The following is a 22395-nucleotide window of genomic DNA, read 5'->3' as shown; positions in this document are numbered from 1 at the left end:
ACATGCCAGGTACTGTGATCCTGTTTACATGGATCAAGGCATTTGACCTCACCACCGTCCATGGGTAGGTGTGATGATTGCTATCCCTATTTCGCAGACGAGGCACAGAGGGGTTAAGTGACTTGCCCAAGGTCACCCAGCTGGTAGGTGCAAGGGCCGGAATTCAAGCCCAGGCAGGAACTGTGCTAGCAAGCCTTAAACCCAGGACCACCACTCAAAGGCGCTCCCACTGCCCTCCCCACCGCTCTGACAGCTCCTCTTCCTCTAATCCCCTTGGGTTCAGAGCTGATGGCAAGGCAGGGCCAGTTCCCTGGAGTAGGAGCAGCAAACTGTGACTCTGGCCGAGCACATTCACATGTGTTTGACTCCCTCCCCATCGCGCTTTGCTTTGTAAAATCTGCTCAGTCTGTGAACTGTGTCCCTTCTGCCAACTTGAAACTTCATGCACTTTTTACCCTTTTCAAAAAACACTCTCAGCCTCAGTGCGTGCCGGGGCTGCTTGCCCCGCGCCTCCCCAGCCATCACCTCCGGAATGAGAATGACGTGCCAACGGAAGCAAACAGCAGGGGATGGTGAATCAGAATGTCCCCATCCACCTTAGAGAGGCTGCCCGGCCAGGAGCCACGATGCATCTGCAGTGTGGGAGCCGTGGGGGTCTGCTCAGCTGCAGGTGAATCAGCCTTAAGAAAGGCAGGCTGAGGGGCTCTGTCGAGGCCATCACGGGCCGAACCGCGGGCCCGACCCTGTTCCTCGGCACTTCACCCGCAAAGGGCTGGTCCAAGGAAAATGATGGCGTTTCCAAGCAGGAGAGGAGGAGGATTCACAACCCTCTAGATGCAATTCCAACAATCCCCAAAGCTCTGAAAATCAAAAGCTTTTCATATATTTGGTGCCAAAACTCATGTCCCACTCAGCATGAATATGCATACAGTTCACTGTGGACAGCCCAGTGTGCTTGGTTATTGGGTGTAATCTCAGACCCTGTTGAGAATATTGCATAATACACGGTATAGGCACCAGATTACTTTCTGAAAATTTCAGAATTTGGAATCACATCTGCCCTCCAGGGTTTGGGTATGGATTCCGGACCCATAATGTCTAATATATCACACATCCGGCATGGTGCTAAAGGCTTACACAGATGATTTCCTGAATGCCTTACAACAATCCCAGCTGTATCATCCTCACCCTACAGATGAATAACTCTCAGCCAGTGACCAGGGTATTCATCTAACGCACAGCTTTGCCTCAGGGACTCCCGATCAGCCTGGCACAGCTCATATAAACAAACTACGGCCCGAGCTCCCACCTCCCCAAGGCCCCCTTTTCTTCTCTCCGCAGGAGTCAGACCAGCATCACCATCTGCCTGTGAAGAAGAAAAGGCTAAAACTCTTTCTCCTTCTCTGAGGATGAATTTGATCGTGAGTTAATTTTCTAGCTCTGTTGCCATGGAAGCCGGATAAAGGTTCGATGTCGGGTGGACCTCTGATCTGGACTGGAAGGAGCGTGAATTAACTCAACTATCTGGTAGGGCACCGGAGCCGAGGCTCCCCTGAGTGCGAGAACTCCTATAACCAGGCAGGTTCCTCGCGGGACCCTGGGAACTTACTTGACTATGGGCTGTTTAGAAGATGATGGTTCCTATGGGGCTTCTAAGCCAAAGTGGCCCCCGCAACCACCAATGCGGGTGCCATCTCCTTACCCTTGAGCAACCACTTGGGGAAGAGGGTAACAGAATGGCCCCTGGACTGGTGTGAGGACTCCTCCTGTGGAAGAAGTCACTCGATGCAGCCGTGCTGGCCTTCTGAGCATCTTGTGTTATGTCCTTCTAAATGAATCCGACGCCGGGCGTGTGTACCACAGTCTTATGTGTCTGAACGTGTAGTGAAGCCTAAGCAGACTCTGGCAGACACCCATCTTCCTCCCCGCAGCCCTCTCCCACCTACTTCCAGGCTTTCATCCCACACAGATGGAAATGGGATACTCATCCCTCAGCGGGATGAAATCCAGCCAGCCTGCCTTGCCTCCCAGGCCTCGATGCCTTCCCCTTTGCCACATCTGCTTGGCTGACAACCCGGATGAAAGGGCATCTAGGTATCGACTGCGAGCCCCCCTTCCCACCGTCCAATAAAAGACCTGACCGAGATGTTTATAATCATTTAATCAATGTTCCAAACACACACTTCATGGGGCTACAGGTGAATTTCATGATGACGGAAGCTGATGTACCACCCACCCAAACGACCACAATTACTAGCAGTTTCCAGAAACCCGACACCAACCAGAAAGATGCCGTAGGAAACAGCATGATCACTTAGCCAAAGAGGTTCTCTGGGATTCTTACTCTCCTCTTCCTCCTCCCCTCAAGGACCTTCTCCAGGGTATGGGCGCTCAGGATGAGAGAAACGGGTGGGGAGGTACCATCACACCTGTGCAAAGAGGCGCGCTGAGAACCCCACACCTCCGAGGCAACAAGATGACCCGAGACACAGGCCTGCTCAATAAATAAATAATTCCCAGAAGCCACCCCTGGGAGCTGGGGCGCCCAGGGACACCAAGCCTGAGTAGCCACCCTCCCGAGGCCTGGCCGGACCGCTCGCTACGTGTTGCACACCAGCACGTCTGCAAAGGGTCCCTGGAGGGTCTTGTTGAAGATGCAGCGGACCCACACCAGGTAGGTAGTGAAGGGCTTGATGTTCTCGGTGAAGGTGTGGTTCTGCAGGGCCAGGATGTAAGGCACGTAGGTGTTCTCCCCCTGCTCCTGGAGCCACACCTCGTACTTCACCTCCCTCACCTTCAGGTACTTGAGGTTCCACGGGATCTGCCAGGAGACGGTGAGGCGGGCCTCGGAGGCGCCCTGCACCGACGCCTGGCACCGCGCCTCCCGCACCTTGCCGGGGTACAAACTGACCGTCCACTTCTGCTTCCTCGGCCCCGGCCGGCCCTTCACCACGCGCCGTATGGTTTGGATGAGCGACGGGATGTCCACCTTGGTGTCCTGGTAGATTCGGAAGAGCCACTCAGGGTTCCGGCAACAGAGGTGCCGCGGGACCTCCCGGCTTTGCAGGATCCGGGCCTGCTCGGCCCGGTCTAGGTGGCTGATGCCCCCCTGGTCCCAGGGCCGCTCTGGGTGCGTGACCGTGTTCTCTGGCAACGTGTTCCGCCAGGCTACGTACTGGAGGTCCATGCCGGGCAGCGTGGCCAGTGTCTTATAGGGGGTGTAGTGGTCAGGGTTGACGGCGTAGGGAAAGAGCTCCACCACGGCTGCCCCGCGGGGCAGGAAGAGGGCAGTGACCAGCTGGGCCCCGTGCATGCTGACCAGCATGGAGGCGTTGCTGACCAGCCGCACCACGTCTGCGAAGGCGTGGTCCTCCAGGGACACCGTCACGGTCTTCATCTGAAACTCCTGGGCCAGTGCCAGCAGCAGCTCCGCCTCATTCAGGATGAGTCTGTTGTGGGTGCGGGTGAACACCAGGAGGTACTCCTCGCCCAGGGGGCTGCCTGCGTGGCTCACGTTCAGCTTTTCCGTCAGGAACCTGGCAAACTGCCGGATCTCGTTGCCCGAGACGAGGATGTTGGCCTTCGGGCCCTGGGGCTGGACGAAGCCGTACTGGTACCAGGTGGTGATCTTGGAGAGGCCCACGAAGGCATGGGAGAAGCAGAGCAGCCGGCCCAGGGCCTTCAGCTGCGCCCGCAGGAGGGGCTGCTTGGGGCTGAGCAGCTTGTAGAGGTCAAAGTGGGCGCCCTCGCCCCAGCCCTCCATGAAGAAGAGCCGGGCCTCGCGGGCCAGGCCGGGGAACTGCCGCAGGGTGTAGAAGAGGGGCAGCAGGTCGTCGTGGAAGACGTGCATGAGGTTGTCGGGGTTGAAGCGGTTGGCGATGAGGGCCACGTCAGGCACGAACGCCGGCTTGGGCATGAAGCGCAGGGCGGCGGCCGGCAGCTCCACGAAGTTGAAGTACTGGGTGTTGTGGTCCTCCACGGTGGACAGGTCGAGCAGGGCCGGCTGGAAGCGCCGGGAGCCCAGGCTGGGCAGCATCACGGAGGCGTTGCCGTGGAAGAAGATGAACTCCTCGGCCTCGCTGGAGTAGCAGAGCCACTTGAAGCGGCAGAGGCGGTCGGTGTGCGTGCGGCCGGTGCACACCATGTGCGTGCCACCCTCCGTCAGGATCTGCAGGGCCTTCGCGTAGTCGATCCGCATGGCGGGGGCGGGCTCCGGGGCTCGGCTGCTGAGGGCCAGCTCCTCCTCCAGGGAGGCCGCGTGCTCGCGCAGCCTCACGTGCTTCCACAGCACGGCTGCCAGCACCGGCACCAGGAGGGCGTTGAGCACCGCCGAGAGGTGCATCCTAGCGCCGCAGTGAGGCCCTAGTGAGACGACGGCCCCTGGAAAGCACCTCGGGCCTGGCGGGCTTTACCCATCCCTGCAGGCACCCGGAGGACCAGCAGAGGCCTGCGGGAGGAGAGAAGGAAAAGGAAAAGGTGTCTGCACTGTGTGTCTGGAGTCACCCCGAGCGCCCGCTCTGCGCCAGGCATTGCGCTGGGCTCTGCTACGGCACTGGATCCTTGCGTCGCTCTGCACATTTGAAGACACGGTAGGCTAGACCGTTGTTCAAAAATATTCACTCCCCTCCCTCCCCTGCTGCTCCCATGGGGGAATATACATCCCTGCACCTGGACTTTGGGCTTGGCCACATAACTTGCTTTGGCCAATGAGATGTTAGCAGACAGAACATATCAGAAGCTTGAAAAACGCTTGTGTGACTGTCTTTGCCCTCTTTATACTTAGGATGTTGCCATGAGAAGAATGTGTTCAGCCTAACTTCCTGGTCCCAGGAGAAGAGATCTGTGTGTGGAGCACGGCTGCTCCAGCCACGCTCAGTCTGGCTCAGCTGACCCCCAGATTTGTAATTGAGTCCAGCCAAGATCATCAGAACCACCGGTCAAACCCAGCCAAGACCAGGCAACACAGAGACACGTGAGCTGAATAAGTGCTTCTTGTTGTAGGTCACTGAAATTCTGGGGCTGTTTGTTATGAAGCGCTGCTGCAGCAAAAGATAACCAGCAAAGGTATCTGTGACAAGAGGCCTCAGGGAAAATCCCCATTAAGGGCCCGACATTCCCGGTACTGCAAGGTAAGGACTTCACCTTACCATGGGCACATGTGGGACAGAAGGCTTGTGAGCGCAGTTCCCAGGCTGCACACCAGGACCCCGCATGCCCCTTCTCAGGACACGTGGCACACACGCCACACGCATGGGGGAGACAGGGAACATCTGTTCTTGCTTAATGCTCCTGTTTGGAAACCACGCCTGCTGGTTTTTAGATCTCCATGAAAAGATGGGTAGAAACTTGTCCCCACAGTGCTCCACTAAGAGAACTGTGTCTGAATATCACCGCTGACAATGGTTTTGTATATTGAGGCAAAACCTCCAAAGGGTTAAACTTCCTGTCCCACATACACACACCTACGGGGAGGCCCGGCTGAGCTGTGGGCATTTGCTCCCATTTTTTCCATACCACCAGGAAGGGTATCATACCTGCTCTGAGGCCCAGGACTGTTCAAACGATCGAAGAATCTCACCCTCAGGCCTCACAGGAACAGCACGGGTAACACCTGACACCAGCCATGGGGTGAGAGAACAGGGCAGGGGCAGCTGCCTTCTTAGCTGGCTTTTCACTGCACCTTCAGTCAGCCCTGTTCATCTCTAGGGCAGGGTCTCTATAAGCCCAGAAACCCTGTAGCTGAGAAATCTGTTTAAGCATCAGTCAGCGTTTCTCAGTCTTTTCAAACCCATGCACCCACTAATAATACAGAGAAACTCTCTCATGCCTCAAACTGACCTGTAAAGTCCAGCATCCCCTTCCCCCAAGAATCTCTCACACACAAGACTCTCTTCTGTAATATCTGCTCCCCAAGACAACAGGATTTCATCAACTTCTACTTTCTGAAGTTCGTATTTTCTATCTATATCTGTAATATGTAAAATAATATTGCTGCATATACTTTCCCAAATATGTGTCCCCACCTAGAAATTCTCCACCCAGCCTCACCAGCTAAGAACTGCTTTGCTATAAGGTTGAACCACGTTAAACTGCTGAGAGTTGACAATTTCCAACCAGTGTCCTATGGTCCTGCCACGGGAACCAACTATCCTTACCACCACCGTGGTACAGACAGTACCAAGGCGGCTCGAGAGAGAAAACCTGGTGTACCCAAATAGGGGAGAAGAGACAGATCTCCCTTACAGAAATCCAGCTGATAAATGTAGAAGCAATGATGGAAAAAGAAAATCACCATTTGGCAAACATCACAGCAATAACTGTTTCAGGCAAGATCCACTGATGGATGCTAAAATTAGTGGGTGAAAGTACGATGAGAAACAGGAAATCTGCATAGTCTCCAAGTATCTCCCTATGAGATACATATTAATGACAAAGGTAAAAATAGACATTTTACAGCAGAGAAGCTTGGCAGACATCCCCTGAACCAAATAATCAACATTAACATCACCAGTAACAATATACTGACATCGTGTACCCCTTGATAGGATGTGCTAAGAAGTTACCTCATTTCTGGAGCCTTCTTGCCCGAACTACGTAACTGCGATCTATATTTCTAAATGGGGAAAACTTGGTTCTAGTTCCAGTTCTAGCTCTGAATATGGTCTATAGATTAGTTAATAAAGAAAACATTAAACCCAAATTGAAGGATATTCTACAAAATACCTGACCAGGACTCTTCCAGAGTTAAAGTCATTAAAGACAAGGGAAGACTGAGGAGGTCCCAGATTGGACGAGAGTAAGGAGACAAGACAACTAAATGCAATGTGGACTCCTGGGCCAGAAAAAGGACATTAGTAGGACAATGGCAGAATCTGAATAAGGTTCATGGTACTGTATCAAGCCTGTGTTAATTTCCTGGTTTTGATACTTATACTGTGGTCGTGTAAGATGTTAACATTAGGGGAAGCTGAGTGAAGCGTTTTTTGTAACTCTGATGTAAATCTCAAATTATTTCAAAATAAAAAGTTATTAAAAAATTAGATAACTTAAGAAACAAGAGGACATAAGTATTTATAGGTAAAATAACATGTATGTGGTTCGTTCTAAAATACTCCAGCAAAAAAGGCATGGAGAGAGATGGAATAAGACAGCAGGATATTGGTAGTTGAAGATGATGATGGGGTCTTTTTTTGATCCCTTTTGAGTTTGTTTGACATTTTGCATATGAAAAAGTTAAAAAGGAAACAAAGAATCAAATAGATCACTATTACAAAATGAAAGAATACTGGATAGTGGATGAGTAATAAGTTAATGCTCAGAAAAAAATAATAAAATAAAATAAAGCTTTCCCTGGAGAGATGGGAGGCAGATGGGTGCGGCATGAGCCGACGCATGCTTTGCTCTGACCGTAGACAAGAACGGCTTCCAACAGCAGCTAAAGCTAAAACACACACCCGGGAAACATCAGAACGCAAGACCTCCAGGAAATGAGGAGAGACCCACCTCCAACCTGAGCAGGCATCTGGGCCCCCAGGTACTCACCGCCTCTCTAGTCAGCGTTCTGCTACCTGCCCCTCGCCCAGGTGTCCTTGCGGTGAAAGGCAGGCTTGGCAGCAGGTGGAGAGGTGGAGCAGGGGCCACAGGCAGGCAGGAGGACCCGGGGGATGTGTGTGCAGCAGCCAATCCCAGCTGTCACTGAGCTTGCAGGCCTTGGGGCAAAGCTTATGGGAACCAGGGAACATGGTGGTAGGGACCTCGCGGGCCAACAGGCAACTAGGCAGAGACCAGCCTTAGGGCCTGGGGAATGGGAAGGACGGCTTCTAATCAGATGGTAAGTCCTCCACCCACCCCAGGCCCTGCCGGAATGGTGCTGACAGAAGGCAGGACAAATACAGACTCGCCCACGTGGACCTCTCATGGACGCTTCAGGCTTTCCAGTTACCCTTCCAAGAGGGAAAATGGGAGAAAAGGTTTGCTGGGGATGGACAGAACATCTCCCTAGAAATAAAGCATGGTGGTTAAAGCATGGGGCCCTGAGGTCAGATTGCCTGGGTTTCTAACTTTACCACTTACGGGCCAAGCGGGCTGCGCCAACATCTGATGGGAACGGTCACGTAAATCCCCCAATCCCATCCTCCCCACATGAGATGGCCCAAGGCGTGTCCTACACTGGCTCCCAGAGCTCCTAACGGATTAAGTGGATTACACAGTTGCCCGCAGCGGGAACTGGCCTTCTCCCCCACCCTGTCTCATTTCCCCACTGCCCTGTTCATGTGTATTGCGATCAAGTGCAAGCAATCTACTTGCACTCGAATCCTTGTCTCAGAATCTGCTTCTGGGGGAATGTTAATTAACGCAGATATTATTGTATTTTGCCCCTGTGCAGACAGATGGAAAGCTGCCCTTGTACTCTCCCCTGCTGTGAAATAGCCAAAGTGTGGTAGTGAGAAAGCCAACAAGAACTCAGGCAGTCACTGCTTATTATAAAGTCCTCCCAGCCTGTTCCCCACGGTCCCCACTCTGTGTCTGTCCATCCCCACCCCCACCCCCAACTGTACCGCAGCAGCCTGCAGATGCCAGAAGAAGGATCAGGCAAAATCCTCAGAAATGTTTTCAAAAGATAACAGATGGAGACAAAGAGTACATTAATCACACCCTTGGCTCTAAAAAGCCAAGATTCTCCTAAGTCCTGTCTGCTGGCCGAGGAGATACAACTTCTCTGGACCAGGTACCAGGCTGCTGGAAGAGGAGGGCAGTGTCCCTGCTGCCTTCCCCAGTGGAGTCTCGTTACAGAGGCAGATTAAGCGCACCACTGGCCAGGGGCAAGGAGGCAAATGAAAGGGGCCAACTCAATGGCCTGGGAGACACCTTCTCTGCTCGTGGTGCCGAGGGCTGACTACAGAACTGTGTTCTTTGGACATAAACTTGTTACATGGAAAAGACAGTCCCTCTTGGACTTCTAAGGTGCGGCATCAATAGCTTGGATGGTGTTGTCTTCAGCACACCTACTCCCTGGCCTGGGGGTCCCAGGAGGGGAGGAGCCTGTCACTTATTATGAGCAGACCACTCTTGTCTCAAGTTACCTGTCAAGCCACTCTGTCCCAAAGCCTGGTCTGGAGCAGTGGACCCTCTCCCAGGAGAGGTAAGCGGCAGGGAGACCAGGGGAGGACGGCCATGCTAAGACAGAACAAGGCCTCAAGGCTTACAAAGGGCACGTGCCCAGAGCACCTGTCTTCCAGCAAGGAGGCAAGCTCTGAACAGATCCCCAACCCCTCCTGAGGCCCGGTTCTGTGGCACATGGTGGAAAGCTGTGCCCTTGAGTCGTCCATGATGTAGGTCCTGAGATTCCCTCCTTCAGTCTCTTGACAACAGGCTCGGTTAGAGGTGGGCAGGCAGTGCACTGACCTTACGTAACTCCCACTACGGCACAGCCAGCAGCCAAGCAGGATGGACGCCAGCCACGGCGCTCCTCCCCCCAGGGGACAGCACTGGCAGGGTGCGGGGCAGGGCAGCCTGAACTTCCGGTTGACTCACCCAAAGGAAGATATGTCCACATCTCCATCCATTTCTAACTGTATCTATTCATGAACCTGAGTCCAAAGACTTAGGAGAACATGCAGAAAACGGGAGTGAGGCTCTGCAGCAGCCTAAGTTAGAGCAGGGTATGAGCAAGAGATACAAACACTAAAAAAAAAAAAAAAAAAAAAGACACCCCATCCTCAAGGTTCTCCCTGTGGCAGAGCAGACAAGAGGCTGCTGTGAACACCTGACGTGGTGCAGCTGTCACAGAGGCAGGGAACACATTCTCGGGAGCGCTAACGCAGGAAGCATCTTCACTGCTGGGGGTGAGGCCGGGCCCCCCCTGCTAGACACACTCCTCCTGCCCCACGAATGTCAGAGAGGCCCTCAGTACAGGCGACAAGCTTTCCCTGTCCAGTGAGACCAGCCCGACCCCCCTTCTGATCACTTCCTGGGTCATCCTGATGAGACACTCATTTGGCCTTTGCTTAAAAATCTGTTTCCCACTGGTCTCACCCAAAAGGCTCCCTAGAGGAAGAGCATCGTCAGGTGGATGAGAGAAGAGTCTGCTTAGGAAGCTGGGAACCCTGGCAGCTCTCCCACACCACGGAAGTGCATTCAGTCTGGGCGAGTGCAGGTGTCAGGACACACACAAGACGGCAGAGGAGATTTCAAGCCTCCTTCCTAATGCTGGTGGTCAAGAATTCTTCCCAGGCTCTTGTTCACGCTCACCTTCCTTCAGACCACATGTGAGCTGGCTTTATGATCTTGGCACGTCCGTCCCTCCACCACCTTAAGTCTCAATGGCCTCATCTGTACAATGGGCAGAATAACCTCCTCGGGGTGTTGTAAGAATAAGTGAGCTAAAGCATGTAGAGTATCTAAACAGGCCTCAAGGCACATCAGCTGTCATAATTATATTTCCATTAGGGCTCCTAAAATTAACAGTGAACGAAAACAGGTACCAAACTGTAGAGCCTCAGACCAGTTCCCGAAAGGGCTGAACCCCCGACTGCTCTGGGGAGCACCCTCGCAATCTCCCAGCTTTGCTCCCTCTTCCTAATGACTTGTTTCCTTTCTCTGTGAAGATGGCCCCATAAATTTAGAAGACGCTTCTGCCTGGTCTGAGCAGCCAGTTTTCAGTACAAAATTAACATGCAGAACCCCTGCCACCCTCAACATTTTATGCTGGCAGGGTACTTAAAAACTATTTATGCATTTCCTCATTTAATCGGAAAACCAACAGCTAAGCAGCTAGCAAAGCACCAGTGACATTTTCCCCATCGCACAGATCAGGACACAGAGGTGAGAAGCTAAGTAACGTGTCCCAAGGCCCATGGAACGGCGTCAGGATTTGAACACAGAGCGCGTAAGCACTGTCTCCGCTAACAGCCCAGGCACCCCTGGGACCTCATCTTCTCTGCATTCAGGGCAAAGAGGTCCCGGGGACTCAAATGTCACCACGTTTGTCATTGTCTGCTTCCTCTACCTCGGGCTCCACATTTAGGACCCAATGGATATGGGGCACAAAGAGCTTACTGGCTTAGCCAGGGCAAAGAATGATAGAACAGGAATGTTTTTCAATGGTATATTTTTAGTGTTAAAATATTTTCATCAGAAATGTGCTCTACTTAAGTTTGGGAGATATAAGAGGTTTATTTAGCTATTGTTTTTTTAATTTTGCTGACAAGTCAATAAATAGAAGAATGGGTTCAAGCTAAAAAAAAAAAAAAAACAAGAATATTTTTCAAAAGAAAGGGGAAAAAAGAAATAAGGGATTAAAAACATGCTTAAAACAGCCCTCTAGAAACTGAGGCAGATAGAGGATACTGCCAATTCACCCCCCAAAACCTGCTTTACTCAGCTCCTAGACCAGATACCTACTATCAGATTCCCACAGACGGGAAATCCTCCTTTCCAGGATCCCATGTATTCCAGGAAGCACCGGAGGAAGGTGCTGATGATGTTGCCACACCTGCAGACACAGTAAGAGCCGGGCAGCAGGAGGAGCCACCAGTGTGGAGGCTCCCATCCGAGGCTGCTCAACCAGCACTGGGTGCAGGCTCCCCTCCTGGGGCGCCCTGCCCGGCTCCAGACACAGGCACAGAAAAGGCATCTGATAAGGAGTAAAAGCCCCAGGAATTCCAGGCCTAGAGCCGGGGGTACAGACTCACATGCTTGCTAAGGCCAAGAGCCAATGGGGAAAGTGAAGCCAGGAGCGAGCAGTGTGACCCGGAGACCAAACGCCAAGGTTAAAGTTCAAGCTGATGAGGGCCTGGCAGGAAAGTGGCCCGGTGGTACCTACTGGTATTAGTCTGCTCCGGCTGCCATAACCAAGTACTACAGACTGGGTGACTTAAGCAAGAGAAATTTATTTTCTCACAGTAGTGGAGGCTAGAAGTCCCAGATCAAGGTGTCGACAGGTTTGGTTTCTCCTGAGGCCTCTCTCCGTGGCTTGCAGACGGCCACCTTCTCACTGTGTGCTCACATGACCTCTTTGTGTGTGCTGGAGGGAAAGAGATCTCTAGTCTCTCTGCTTCTTGTTATTAGGACACCAGTCCTATTGGACTAGGGCCCCACCCTTGTGACCTCACTTAACTTTAATTACCTCCTTAAAGGTCCTCTCTCTAAATATAGTCACATTGGGGTTTAGGACTTCATGAATTCGCAAGGACACAGTTCAGTCTGTAACACTACCCTTCTGGTTTTTCCAGAGAAGCCAGAAATCCATTTAAAATGTGAAATGTCCTAATCTGTAATTTCTGGTAACTATTCAACTTGAGTGAAGATGACAGGCAGGCCCAAGGGCTGGGGCTGCTGGCCTTATTGTTGCTGGTACAACGGGACCAAGGATGTAAGCTCTGGTCTAAAGTGAAGCCCTCTCCTGCTGGCCTCGCCAGCTGCACTGGGTTCCCAACTACCAGGACCAGCAGCTGTTCACCGGCCACTCCCCCAGGAGCAGGGCTGTGGGGGTGGGGGGAGCTGGGACTGCCAGCACCTGCCAGACCCAGGCTCAGAAGACCAGCAGTGCCCACGGCAAGATGTGGGGTGGCAACAGCGCCTGCAGAAGGTTTTATATTAATAGTATAACAATCTTACTTTTAAGGGTTGTTCATACTCCCGACTGAAAATCATAGAATTCTTATTTTGTCATTTATTGAAAAAAAAATGCTTTTAGCCCAAATGCAGCCTGAATTACTAGTGCTGAATTATGGAAGCTTTCTGTCCTGCACTGACGTGTCTCACATGTTGTGAGTTAGGAAAAGCAAACAAGTTCTAATAACTCAAACACCCTCATAATGATCTCTCCCCCTGCGCCCTCCCCTTCCTATTTATTGTTACCAGAAGCAGTGTGTAGAACTGGTACTCCTACCATCCTGCTTCTATGGGCTCCAAAGTTAGATCTCCATCCAATGCTATTGACAAACCTGAAGAAACACTGACGAGACATCAGGTTTTCTGCCAAAAGCATTTACCCTCTGGCAAAATGTCGGCAGCCTCTGAGTACTCCTTGTCAAACCTAACATTTAATTGCCCGGGCATATTTAACACTCAGTTAAGAGTTCCCATGCTCCGACTAAAAAGTTAGTTTAACATGGATAACAACTCCTTGCTTTAGTACAACAGGCGAACCAAGGCAAAGCTGCGGACTTTAATCCTGGGTCAAGCTAAAGATAGTGACTCTACTTCCTTATCAATTAAAGGGGATGGAACTCCTTGGGGTGGGGGCGGGCAGAGGAGCAAGCGAGTTCCAGTCTGTGTGACTCTGGTATGATAGGCGGTGGCAGGCTTTGCTGAGGACAGCCAGGGCTCCACGGCGCTCAGCACAGGCGGGACAGCTGAAGAGACGGAAGTGAGCCCAGCCTGCCACCGACGCGGAAACCCTCGCTCGCACAGCCTGCTGTGTCACCACCTGGCTTTTGCTTGGCACCCATGGGTCACTTGCAAGTTAGAGCTGTCCGCGTTGGCCCTTTCTGGCAAAACAGATAAGCACTACTACACACCAATGTGGTCACAAACAGGGATGCAACAGAGAACAGAATCGTGTGTCTCTGCTGTGATGCTCACCCAGGTGACACAGAACACGCCTGCATCAGGTTTTCTACTGAAACTGCAAATTCAAACAAAAACAATTCTTACAGGAAATGCACAGTCCCCAGTGTGTACACAGATCCATTTGGGCCCTCAGGTCCAATGTAAGAAGACTGAATTCATCAAGAGGGTCAGAAGGCCACTCACTACAAGAGGCACAAAACATTCACCAAGAAGAACGAAGAAGTGTGCCTGACAGGAAATGGTGCTGGTGGGGCCTGAGGCCACCCACGGAAGCTGCCTGAAGGGTGAGGGAGTTCTGAGCAAGGTGTTGGAGGTGTTTTGGTGGTCTGGGGGCTAAGATGAGTATCCCTGTTAGGTGTCCACACATCCCTGCTGACAGTGACTGCTACAAACCTCCAGCCACAGCAGACATCACTGTGCCCAGTTCTCACATCTGCCCACCAAGAAAGTCATGAGGCCACCAAGGCAGAGACTCCTCTCCCATCCCAGGGCAGTGACGGCCAGGCCCGAAGTCATGCACAGCTGAAAGGGCACTGTCTTTATAAGACAGTGGGGCGCTCAGGCTGCGGGGCAACTGTGGCCAGTGCCAGAAGGCAGGGCGTGAAGCTGCCAGGAGACCTGTGTTTCACCCAGTGGAGCCCCCCGGGCTCAGGTGACCACTGGCGAAGCCCTCTGCAGGGGGAAGCCGTGCGGTGTCTAGGTCACAGCAGTCCCTCCCTGCCTGGAGCCCAGCATTAGTGAGTGGAGGGAGGTGACAGGGCTCAGCTTGGGTTTTCCTTTGGCCTCATCACCAAGGTGTCACCCTCAACTCCTCCCTTTCATCACCACCATCACCACCACCACCTCCACCACCTCCTTCATCATCATATCAGAGCCAACATCCGCTGACCAGTCACTAGGTGCCAGGTTCTCCAATCTACGTGATGATGGTCATGTTATAGATGGTAGAACCAAAGGGCAAAGAGGTTAGAAACCTGCCCAAGGTCACCCAGGAAGCAGCACTGAGACGCTAACGCAGTCAGGGTGGCTACAGGGTCTGTCATCTCTGTTATCTGTTTTCCTTTTATCTGGAAATAATCCCAGACTTACAAAAAGTTGTAGGTATAATACAAAGAGCTCTCCTACATCCTTACCCAGATCCAACAACTGCTAATTTGACACATTCGTTTTACCATTCTCTCTTTCTCATTTTCTGAACTGTTTAAAAATAAGCCGGAGGGACTTCCCTGGTGGCGCAGTGGTTGAGAATCCACCTGCCAATGCAGGGGACACAGGTTCGAGCCCTGGTCCGAGAAGATCCCACATGCCGCGGAGCAACTAAGCCCGTGCGTCACAACTACTGAGCCTGTGCTCTAGAGCCCGTGAGCCACAACTACTGAAGCCCGCGTGCCACAACTACTGAAGCCTGCGCGCCTAGAGCCCTTGCTCCCAGCAAGAGGAGCCACCGCAATGAGAAGCCCGCGCACCGCAACGAGAGTAGCCCCCGCTCGCCACAACTAGAGAAAAACCCGCGCGCGCAGCAACAAAGACCCAACACAGCCAAAAAATTTAAAAAATGAGCTGAAGATGTCTTGCCCCTTTAACCCTAACACTTCAGCATCTATTTCCTAAGAATGAGAACATTCTCTCGTATCACGCAAAATCGGGAAATTAATATTGATATGATACTGTTATGAATCCGTGGTCTCTATTCTGTGGTGCAGAGTCCAAACCAGGGTGAAGCCCGGCGGCCAGGCGGCATCTCTCTCTAGCCTCCCCTATTTTGGGCAGCTTCTGAGTCCTTCCTTCCCTTTTATGACCTTGACAATTTTTAATAGAGTCAGATATTTTCTAGTATGTCCCTCAGTTTGGGCTTGTCTGGTGTTTCCTCATGATTAGACTGAGGATACAACCTCTGTCAGGAATCAGAGTCTACGTGCTTAATTGTTAATATGAGACTATTCCATGTGAGTCCTTCTGAGAAACGTCCAGTGGGGCAGCCAGGATCAGGAAGGATCCAGAAACCCCATCCTGTGTAGGATGCTCAAAGGAGTAGGGCCCCTTCCTTGCAGAAGAGAAGCCCCTGGACCCTGGCATTCTTCAAACACCTGAGGGGCTGTGCAGCAAGGGTGAGGCTGCTCCAGGGCGGGGGCTGCACCCCTCTCTAACAGAGTGGACACATGTGCGTGACGGTGACATGTGCAACCCAGGCCCCAGGCTGAAGGGCGGACTCCAGGTACCTGTAATTCCCAGCAGCTGGCTGCCACTCTGCACCTAGCACGTTGGTGTGGGCCGCTCCAGGGCACTAGAGTAAGGCCTGCAGGGCAGTCACAGGGAGGGGGACTCCAGAGTGGGAGGCAGGAAGAGGCTTCTCTAAGCGTTAGAGCTGTTCTAACATTGAGGGATCGGCTACTTTGTACTCTCCCCTGCTGGGCAGTGGTCCAGTAAACCGAGGTCAACCTGTGAGGCTGGCGGGGGCTGGACATGGGGTCCCCCAAAGCAGTATCAGCATCACCTGGGATATGAGAAATGCAGAATCTGGGGCCCCCTCCAGACCTGCGGAGCCAGAACCTCTGAAGGGTGATTCAGGAACCTGTGTTTTTTAAAAAAGCTTCCAGGTGATTCTAGTGTGCACTCAATTTTAAGAAGAACTCCTCTGAGGTTTTTCTAACACTCCACAATTCTGCAATTCCCTGCTTCTAAATACGCAGCAGGGCATTTCTGTCCAACCCAGGGTAAACGACCAAGGACAACCCTCCCCTTCAACAAAGGCTAGTAAATCCTGTTCCCAGCCTCTGCTAAGACAATGCATAAGCCTACGCTCTGGGGCACACTAAGAAGGCTGCCATACTCTAAGCCCCTTTTGAGAAAAGGTTCCCCAACAGACACCTTCCCGCACAAGCTGCATCACTTATAATGCTGAAGTGGCAAAAAAAACAGCCCAGGTCTCTAGGCCACAGCTAAACGGATGCGAGTGGAGCCTGGGTGTAAAGCAGCCACTGGTGGGAGACCCTGAAGAGGTCAGATCCAGTGGTGGCGCTTGTATCAGATGTGCACACCCGCAGGCCCACAGACAGAAGGCGGGTCTCCTGAGAAATGAACTCCTGAGCAGAGAAAGGCTGGACTGCTTCTCTGGCTCCTCACAGTGGCCACTGTACATCCCTCTTGGAAGCTCTGGGACCCAGCATAACGGTGGTAACCCCTGAAGCCCCCCAGGATGTGCCATGATTCCTGTCACAAACCCCCCACTACTGAAGGAGGCTGTGATATGTCTCGTCACTGGGTGTGTCTAAAACAACCAGACCCAAGGGTCTGTACTGGGGACAACAGTAATAGTGACAGTACAGCAGACCGGGTCCCCAACCGCTCCCTGAAGCCTGGCCCAGGGCTGAGTACCCACTGCCCAGCCAGGAAGGGGCCCTCTGTTAAGCTTTTAAAAGTGGAGAAAGGAGGGCTTCCCTGGTGGCGCAGTGGTTGGGAGTCCACCTGCCGATGCAGGGGACACGGGTTCGTGCCCCGGTCCGGGAAGATCCCACATGCTGCGGAGCGGCTGGGCCCGTGAGCCATGGCCGCTGAGCCTGCGCATCCGGAGCCTGTGCTCCGCAACGGGAGGGGCCACAGCGGTGAGGGGCCCGCGAACCGCCAAAAAAAAAAAAAAAATTAAAAGTAGAGAAAGGAGACAACTCTTAGCATTAAGACCGTACCGATGGTCATCACCACTGGCAGAGTGAAAGGTGTGACTCCCTGATAGAGCCTGGGCCCTGAGTATGTACCCAGGGGAGCCAGACAACATGGAAGGATCGATAGCTCTTCTGAACACGTCAGGAAAAGAGGATGCTGGCCTCTGGGCAGGGGGTGGACGTTAATGCTACCACCATCTTACTTTACCGAGCACCTACTATGTGCCACGCGCTGTTCTAAGCCCTTTCTCTGACCCTTTTCACTTAAGTCTCACAAAAGCCATGTATCAGATGAGCCAGAGAAGCAGTCCAGCCTTCTCTGCTCAGGAGCTCATTTCTCAGGAGACCTGCCTTCTGTCTGCGGGCCTGCGGGTGTGCACATCTGATACAAAATGCAGGTACTCGTATTATCTCCATTTTCTCTTAATATGAAAAACTAAAGCTTCGTGGGGTTAAGTACTTTGCTCTAGGTCCTGCAGCTCAAGCAGGACCACCAGAATTCAAAGCTGTGTCTGACTCCAGGGTCCACAGGGCTTCAGACTCCGAGGTACAATGGGTGATGGAGAAGCAGGGTAGGCCTCAGAGCAACAAGCTTTTATCACTCAATGGCAGAGCAGGTGTGGATGCAGACCCACAGGCCCTCAACTGTAACTTAGCAACCAAGGCTTCTCTTGTGTAACTACTCCCCACCCGGCCAGGCAGAGAGATTCCCGGCGGTGGCAGGTGGCTCAGGGAGCTGGGGCCATTCTCTCACCCCAAGGAAGGTCTGGAGAGCACAGTGGGGTGACAATTATCCCACCTGCCCCGGTGCTGTGCTGACAGGGTTAATCCACCTATATAGAATTACCATAACCACTTTTTATAGCTAAAAGAGCCCTTAGAAATTATTTGCTCCAACTCTTTATTTTATAAAAGGTCTTGAGAGGCAGTGGGAACTCTCACAGGCAGCCGAAAACAGGAGGGTGCTGGCTCTCCTCACACCCACAGCTCGCAGGCGAACCCCCTCCCCAAAGCAGACATCAGGCCCAGAAGTACGTGGCTCCAGGACTCTTCCCAGCCCCCAGACAAGATCATTTCTTCTCAAAACCAGGCTTCTGGGTCTCACCCAGATTACGCCCTTCCCCAGCCCTGTGGTCCAGGGATGAGAGCCTCTGGGGGCCACAGGGCTCGTTTTGGTTGCCTCTTCCTAAGGCTTCACCCTCCAGCCTCGGCTAACCTTAGACCTGGAGACGAGGCACACTCAGCTAGGCTGCAGGATCCTGCCTCTTCTCCAGGCGGTCCAAGACCCCCTGCTGTAACACTGGAGGCTGCCCCCGGTCACAGGTGGACTTTGAGAACTGTGAAGACCCCGGGCAGCAGTTCTGCAGCTGAGACTCCAGGATATGAGCTCTGGTCCTGACACTTAGCAGCTGCGTAACTGTAGACCAGTTCTTCTTTTTATTTTTTTGACACATAAAAAGGTGTACATGATTAATGTATACGACATGATAAGTGTGGAGATAAGTATATACCCATGAAACCACCACCATAATTTATGCCATAACCTATCCATCACCTCAGAAAGTTTTCTCTGCCCTCTTATTATTATTTCTTTGTGATAAGAACACTTAACATAAGCTCTACCCTCACAGCAAAATTTGAAGTATATAATACAGTATTGTTAACATAGGCTCTATGCTGTACAGTAGATCTCTAGGGCTTGGTCACCTTGCCTATCTGAAACTTTACACCCTTTGACTAATACCTTCCCATCCCCCCCCCGCCGCCCCCAATCTGTGGCAACCACCATTCCACACTCTGCTTCCATGAGTCTGACTATTTTACATTTATTTTTTAAGTGATATCATGTAGTATTTGTCCTGTGTCTGCCTGGGCCAATTCTTAACCCCTGCAAGCCTCCATTTCCTGGTCTGAAAAAAGGTACAATTATACCTACTTCAGGGGGTGGTTTTGTGAATTCAAACAGACAACTCAGGCAAAGCACAGTGCCTGACAATTATTTTATAGAATTATTATTAATCATAATAATGCTATAACTCCCATTCACTGGCCCTTACTCTAGGCCAGGAACAATGCTAAGTACTTGACATGAATTATCTCATTTGTTCCCTCTTACAAATCTAAAACAGGTGTTACCAATTTCATTCCACCTTTGAGGAAGTACGCTCAGAATCGTTAAGTGAATTGTCCAATGATGCACAGCCATTAAGTGGTGAGGCTGGGATTCCAACCCAAGTTTGACTTCAAAGCCTACGATGACATTTGTGGTCTCTGCCTTTCTGTTCATGATCTTACCCAATTAAAAAACCTATCAGGTGATAAGCAGGTCCTGGGGGAGAGTATCCACTGACAACCAACTGAGAGTAACGAGGACCCTTGGGGATTGGAGCATTTGGCAATTTCATTTTCTGGTTAGCTCCATATTCACTAGAAGCCTGTGTTTATTGCTAAATATTTTCTAAAGCAAGGCTCAGAGGCAAGAACTTGCCAACCAGAAGGTCAGTCTGAAAGACACTCTGACACCTGCCACTTCAAGGCCACCAGAATGCTCACATGCCACAGTGTGGGGGGGCCACACTCACCGTCACCAGCACCCCATCCTCCCCTTTGCTGAGGATCTCCACTCTGCTGCTCGCCACCAACCCCACCCCGCCCAGGGGCCCAAGACTCAGGGACTGATGTGCTGTCCGTCCCCAGGGAAGAGGAGACCTGTGCTCTTTCCTGGCTCTGCCACCCAGTGGGACTCAGATTTCTCATTTGTAATGTGAAAGGATGAGCTGAAGATCTCCAAGATGCACGAGCGTCAGAGGGAGCAGCTAGTTCCAGTGAGACGGACCTGGGTTCCAATCTCACCTCTAACATCTTCTGTTGTTAGCAACCATAAGTGATAACATTTGCTGCACGTTCACTGTACACCAGACACCGGGCTTCGGATTTGTGCAGCATGATTTCATTTAATCCTCACAGCAACCCTGTGATGAAGGTACTTTTATCTCCATAAAAGAAACAGAGGCTCAGAGAGGATAAGTGACTTGCTCAGGGGCACACAGTTAGTAAATGAGGGCCAGGATTTGAATGCCCAGCACGTGTAACAGTAAACATTTGGTGAATGAACCCTGTTCTGCCTGTGCTCTTAGCCACCAAGTCCTATCAAGTTCACCCCATAACCAATTCCATTCCCTTCTCCCTTCCCCCAAAAGTATGTTCTGAGGCTTGGCTGGCATAAAGTAAGCCAACCCTAGCCGCCCACCACCAGGTGCAGGACTCTGGCCTGAGAACCCTAGACCTTAGCAGAGGATTCCCATCAGTGACCGGCAGACGGGTTCCTACACACGATAGGGCCGGGAGTCCATCGGGTCCCTCCTTCAGAGGCTACCCCAGCACTGTCAAGCAGGCCGTGGCAGGCTCTCATCACTAGACACACAGTAGGCACCCTATGGAACCCCAAGGAGCCCAGGAATCAGTTGTGGTTTGCCCAGGTACTGCCTTCAAAGGGAGCTCAGCAGGCCCCGGGCCCCCTCCGTGCACCTTGCCTGGCTCCCCGCCACCCGCGCCTCACGCGCACCATCTCCCCAGCAAAAGGGCATGGGCACCCGCTGCCAGTGCCAGTCCCGAGCTAAGGGCTTCAGCTGACACGCCAGGGCCCGCGGCACCTGGACCTCGAGGGTCCACCTCCCTCACCCTCGCCTACCTCCCGCACCTCCTTCAGCCCCATCACACGTCACTCCTCCGATCTGCAAATTCCCCTGGGCTCCTCTCCACCCCAGCGCTCCTGTCGTTCCCACCCGAGGAAGGTCAGGGGGCCGCTCCCTCAATTCCAAACGCAGCCGGGTGGCGGAACCCTCGCCCGCCGCGAGGACGCGCATCTCACCTGCACCCCGCAGCCGGGCTCCGCGAGGCTGAAGCTTCCAGGCCGGCCCTCCGAGGAGCTGGCTTTGGCCGAACCCGCCACCGCCGCCCACTCTGAGCCGTGGAGGTCCAGGCAGGGAGTGCAGGCTCCGCCGCGCCGTCTGGTCAGCCGCCGCGGGGCTCGCAGGTGGCCTCCGTGCGCCTGCCCAGCTGGCGAGTCCGCGCGTCACCTGTGCACGTGCGCAGGCTCTTGAGTTCAGCTTCCTGAGCCCGAGGCCAGACCCACCTCCTTGTCTCGCGGAATTCTGGGAATTGCAGTTTGCGTCCGGTGACAGCACGCTCCTTCAACCCGCGGAATCCTGGGAGTTGTAGTTTGCCCGACGAGAAGCGGTTTTGCTTGGTGTAAAGTTTGTACAATTATGGGAGGCCTGATAATAAACTTAAATGCAAGTTAAACCAACAAGAAGATGTCATTTATCAAATCAAAGTAATTAATATTTTCACATGCTTTTAAAAAACATATAATACTACGGGGGACTTACGTACAAAAGTACCATTCCTCTGCTCCAATCCCTCAGCCCCACTCTATCCCACCAGGACCGACCTGCTCCTTAAGGGCAATATTCCCAAGTCTTATGGCTGCTGCATTTGGCATTTACTGCCGACTGTCGAGATGTGTATATATATATATATATATATATCGACATATATATCAATATATATATCTCCCTACTTCTTCATTTATGAATTTTAGACCTCTTGACTTTTTGCTAGTATAGATGAAAATTTTATTCATTTAGATGTGTACCAACTATGACTACCTGCACCTCCGCTGATCTATGAGATAACACTTCTGTCTCTCGAATTGGGAAAACCCTATATTTCATTTATAATTATTTTAAATGATAATGCCCAAGTGGTGAGGCAGTAAAAGTTCGTAAATTTATGCAGGGCAATTTGACAATACAGTCAAAAGCCTTTAAAAACATACAGACCTCTAACCAAGAAATTCTAATAAATGTGGATGAGTGCAAAGGCTGAACAGTGTTGTTTATAATGATAATAAGTTATAAGGCTGGAGTGGCTATATTAATTTCAAAGTAGAATCAAGAGCAAGGAAAATCATCAGGGATAAGAAGGGATATTATGTAATGACAAAAGGGTCAATTCACCAACGAGACATAATAATCCTAAATGTGAATGTACCTGACAATAGAGCCTCAAAATAAATGAATCAAATACTGATGGAACTAAAAGTAGAAATAGACAAACCTGTAATTACAGTTGGAGACTTCAACATCCTTCTCTCAAC

General features: G+C 51.9%; 1 protein-coding gene across 1 annotated transcript; it reads right to left on the bottom strand.

Annotated features, from left to right (window-relative positions):
* Nucleotides 1-2144: 2144 nt before the first annotated feature.
* On the bottom strand, nucleotides 2145-21446 carry POMGNT2 (protein O-linked mannose N-acetylglucosaminyltransferase 2 (beta 1,4-)). The gene is made up of 2 exons (XM_004277885.4): nucleotides 21106-21446; nucleotides 2145-4447 (listed from the first exon to the last, which is right to left on the bottom strand). Exon 2 carries the CDS (start codon nucleotides 4340-4342, stop codon nucleotides 2600-2602), a length of 1743 nt encoding a protein of 580 aa, XP_004277933.1. The 5' UTR covers nucleotides 4343-4447; nucleotides 21106-21446; the 3' UTR covers nucleotides 2145-2599.
* Between the last annotated feature and the right edge of the window lie 949 nt (nucleotides 21447-22395).

The sequence above is a fragment of the Orcinus orca genome, chromosome 10, assembly GCF_937001465.1.
Source record: "Orcinus orca chromosome 10, mOrcOrc1.1, whole genome shotgun sequence".
NCBI classification, from domain to species: domain Eukaryota; kingdom Metazoa; phylum Chordata; class Mammalia; order Artiodactyla; family Delphinidae; genus Orcinus; species Orcinus orca.
This window is presented reverse-complemented; position numbering and strand designations above follow the sequence as displayed.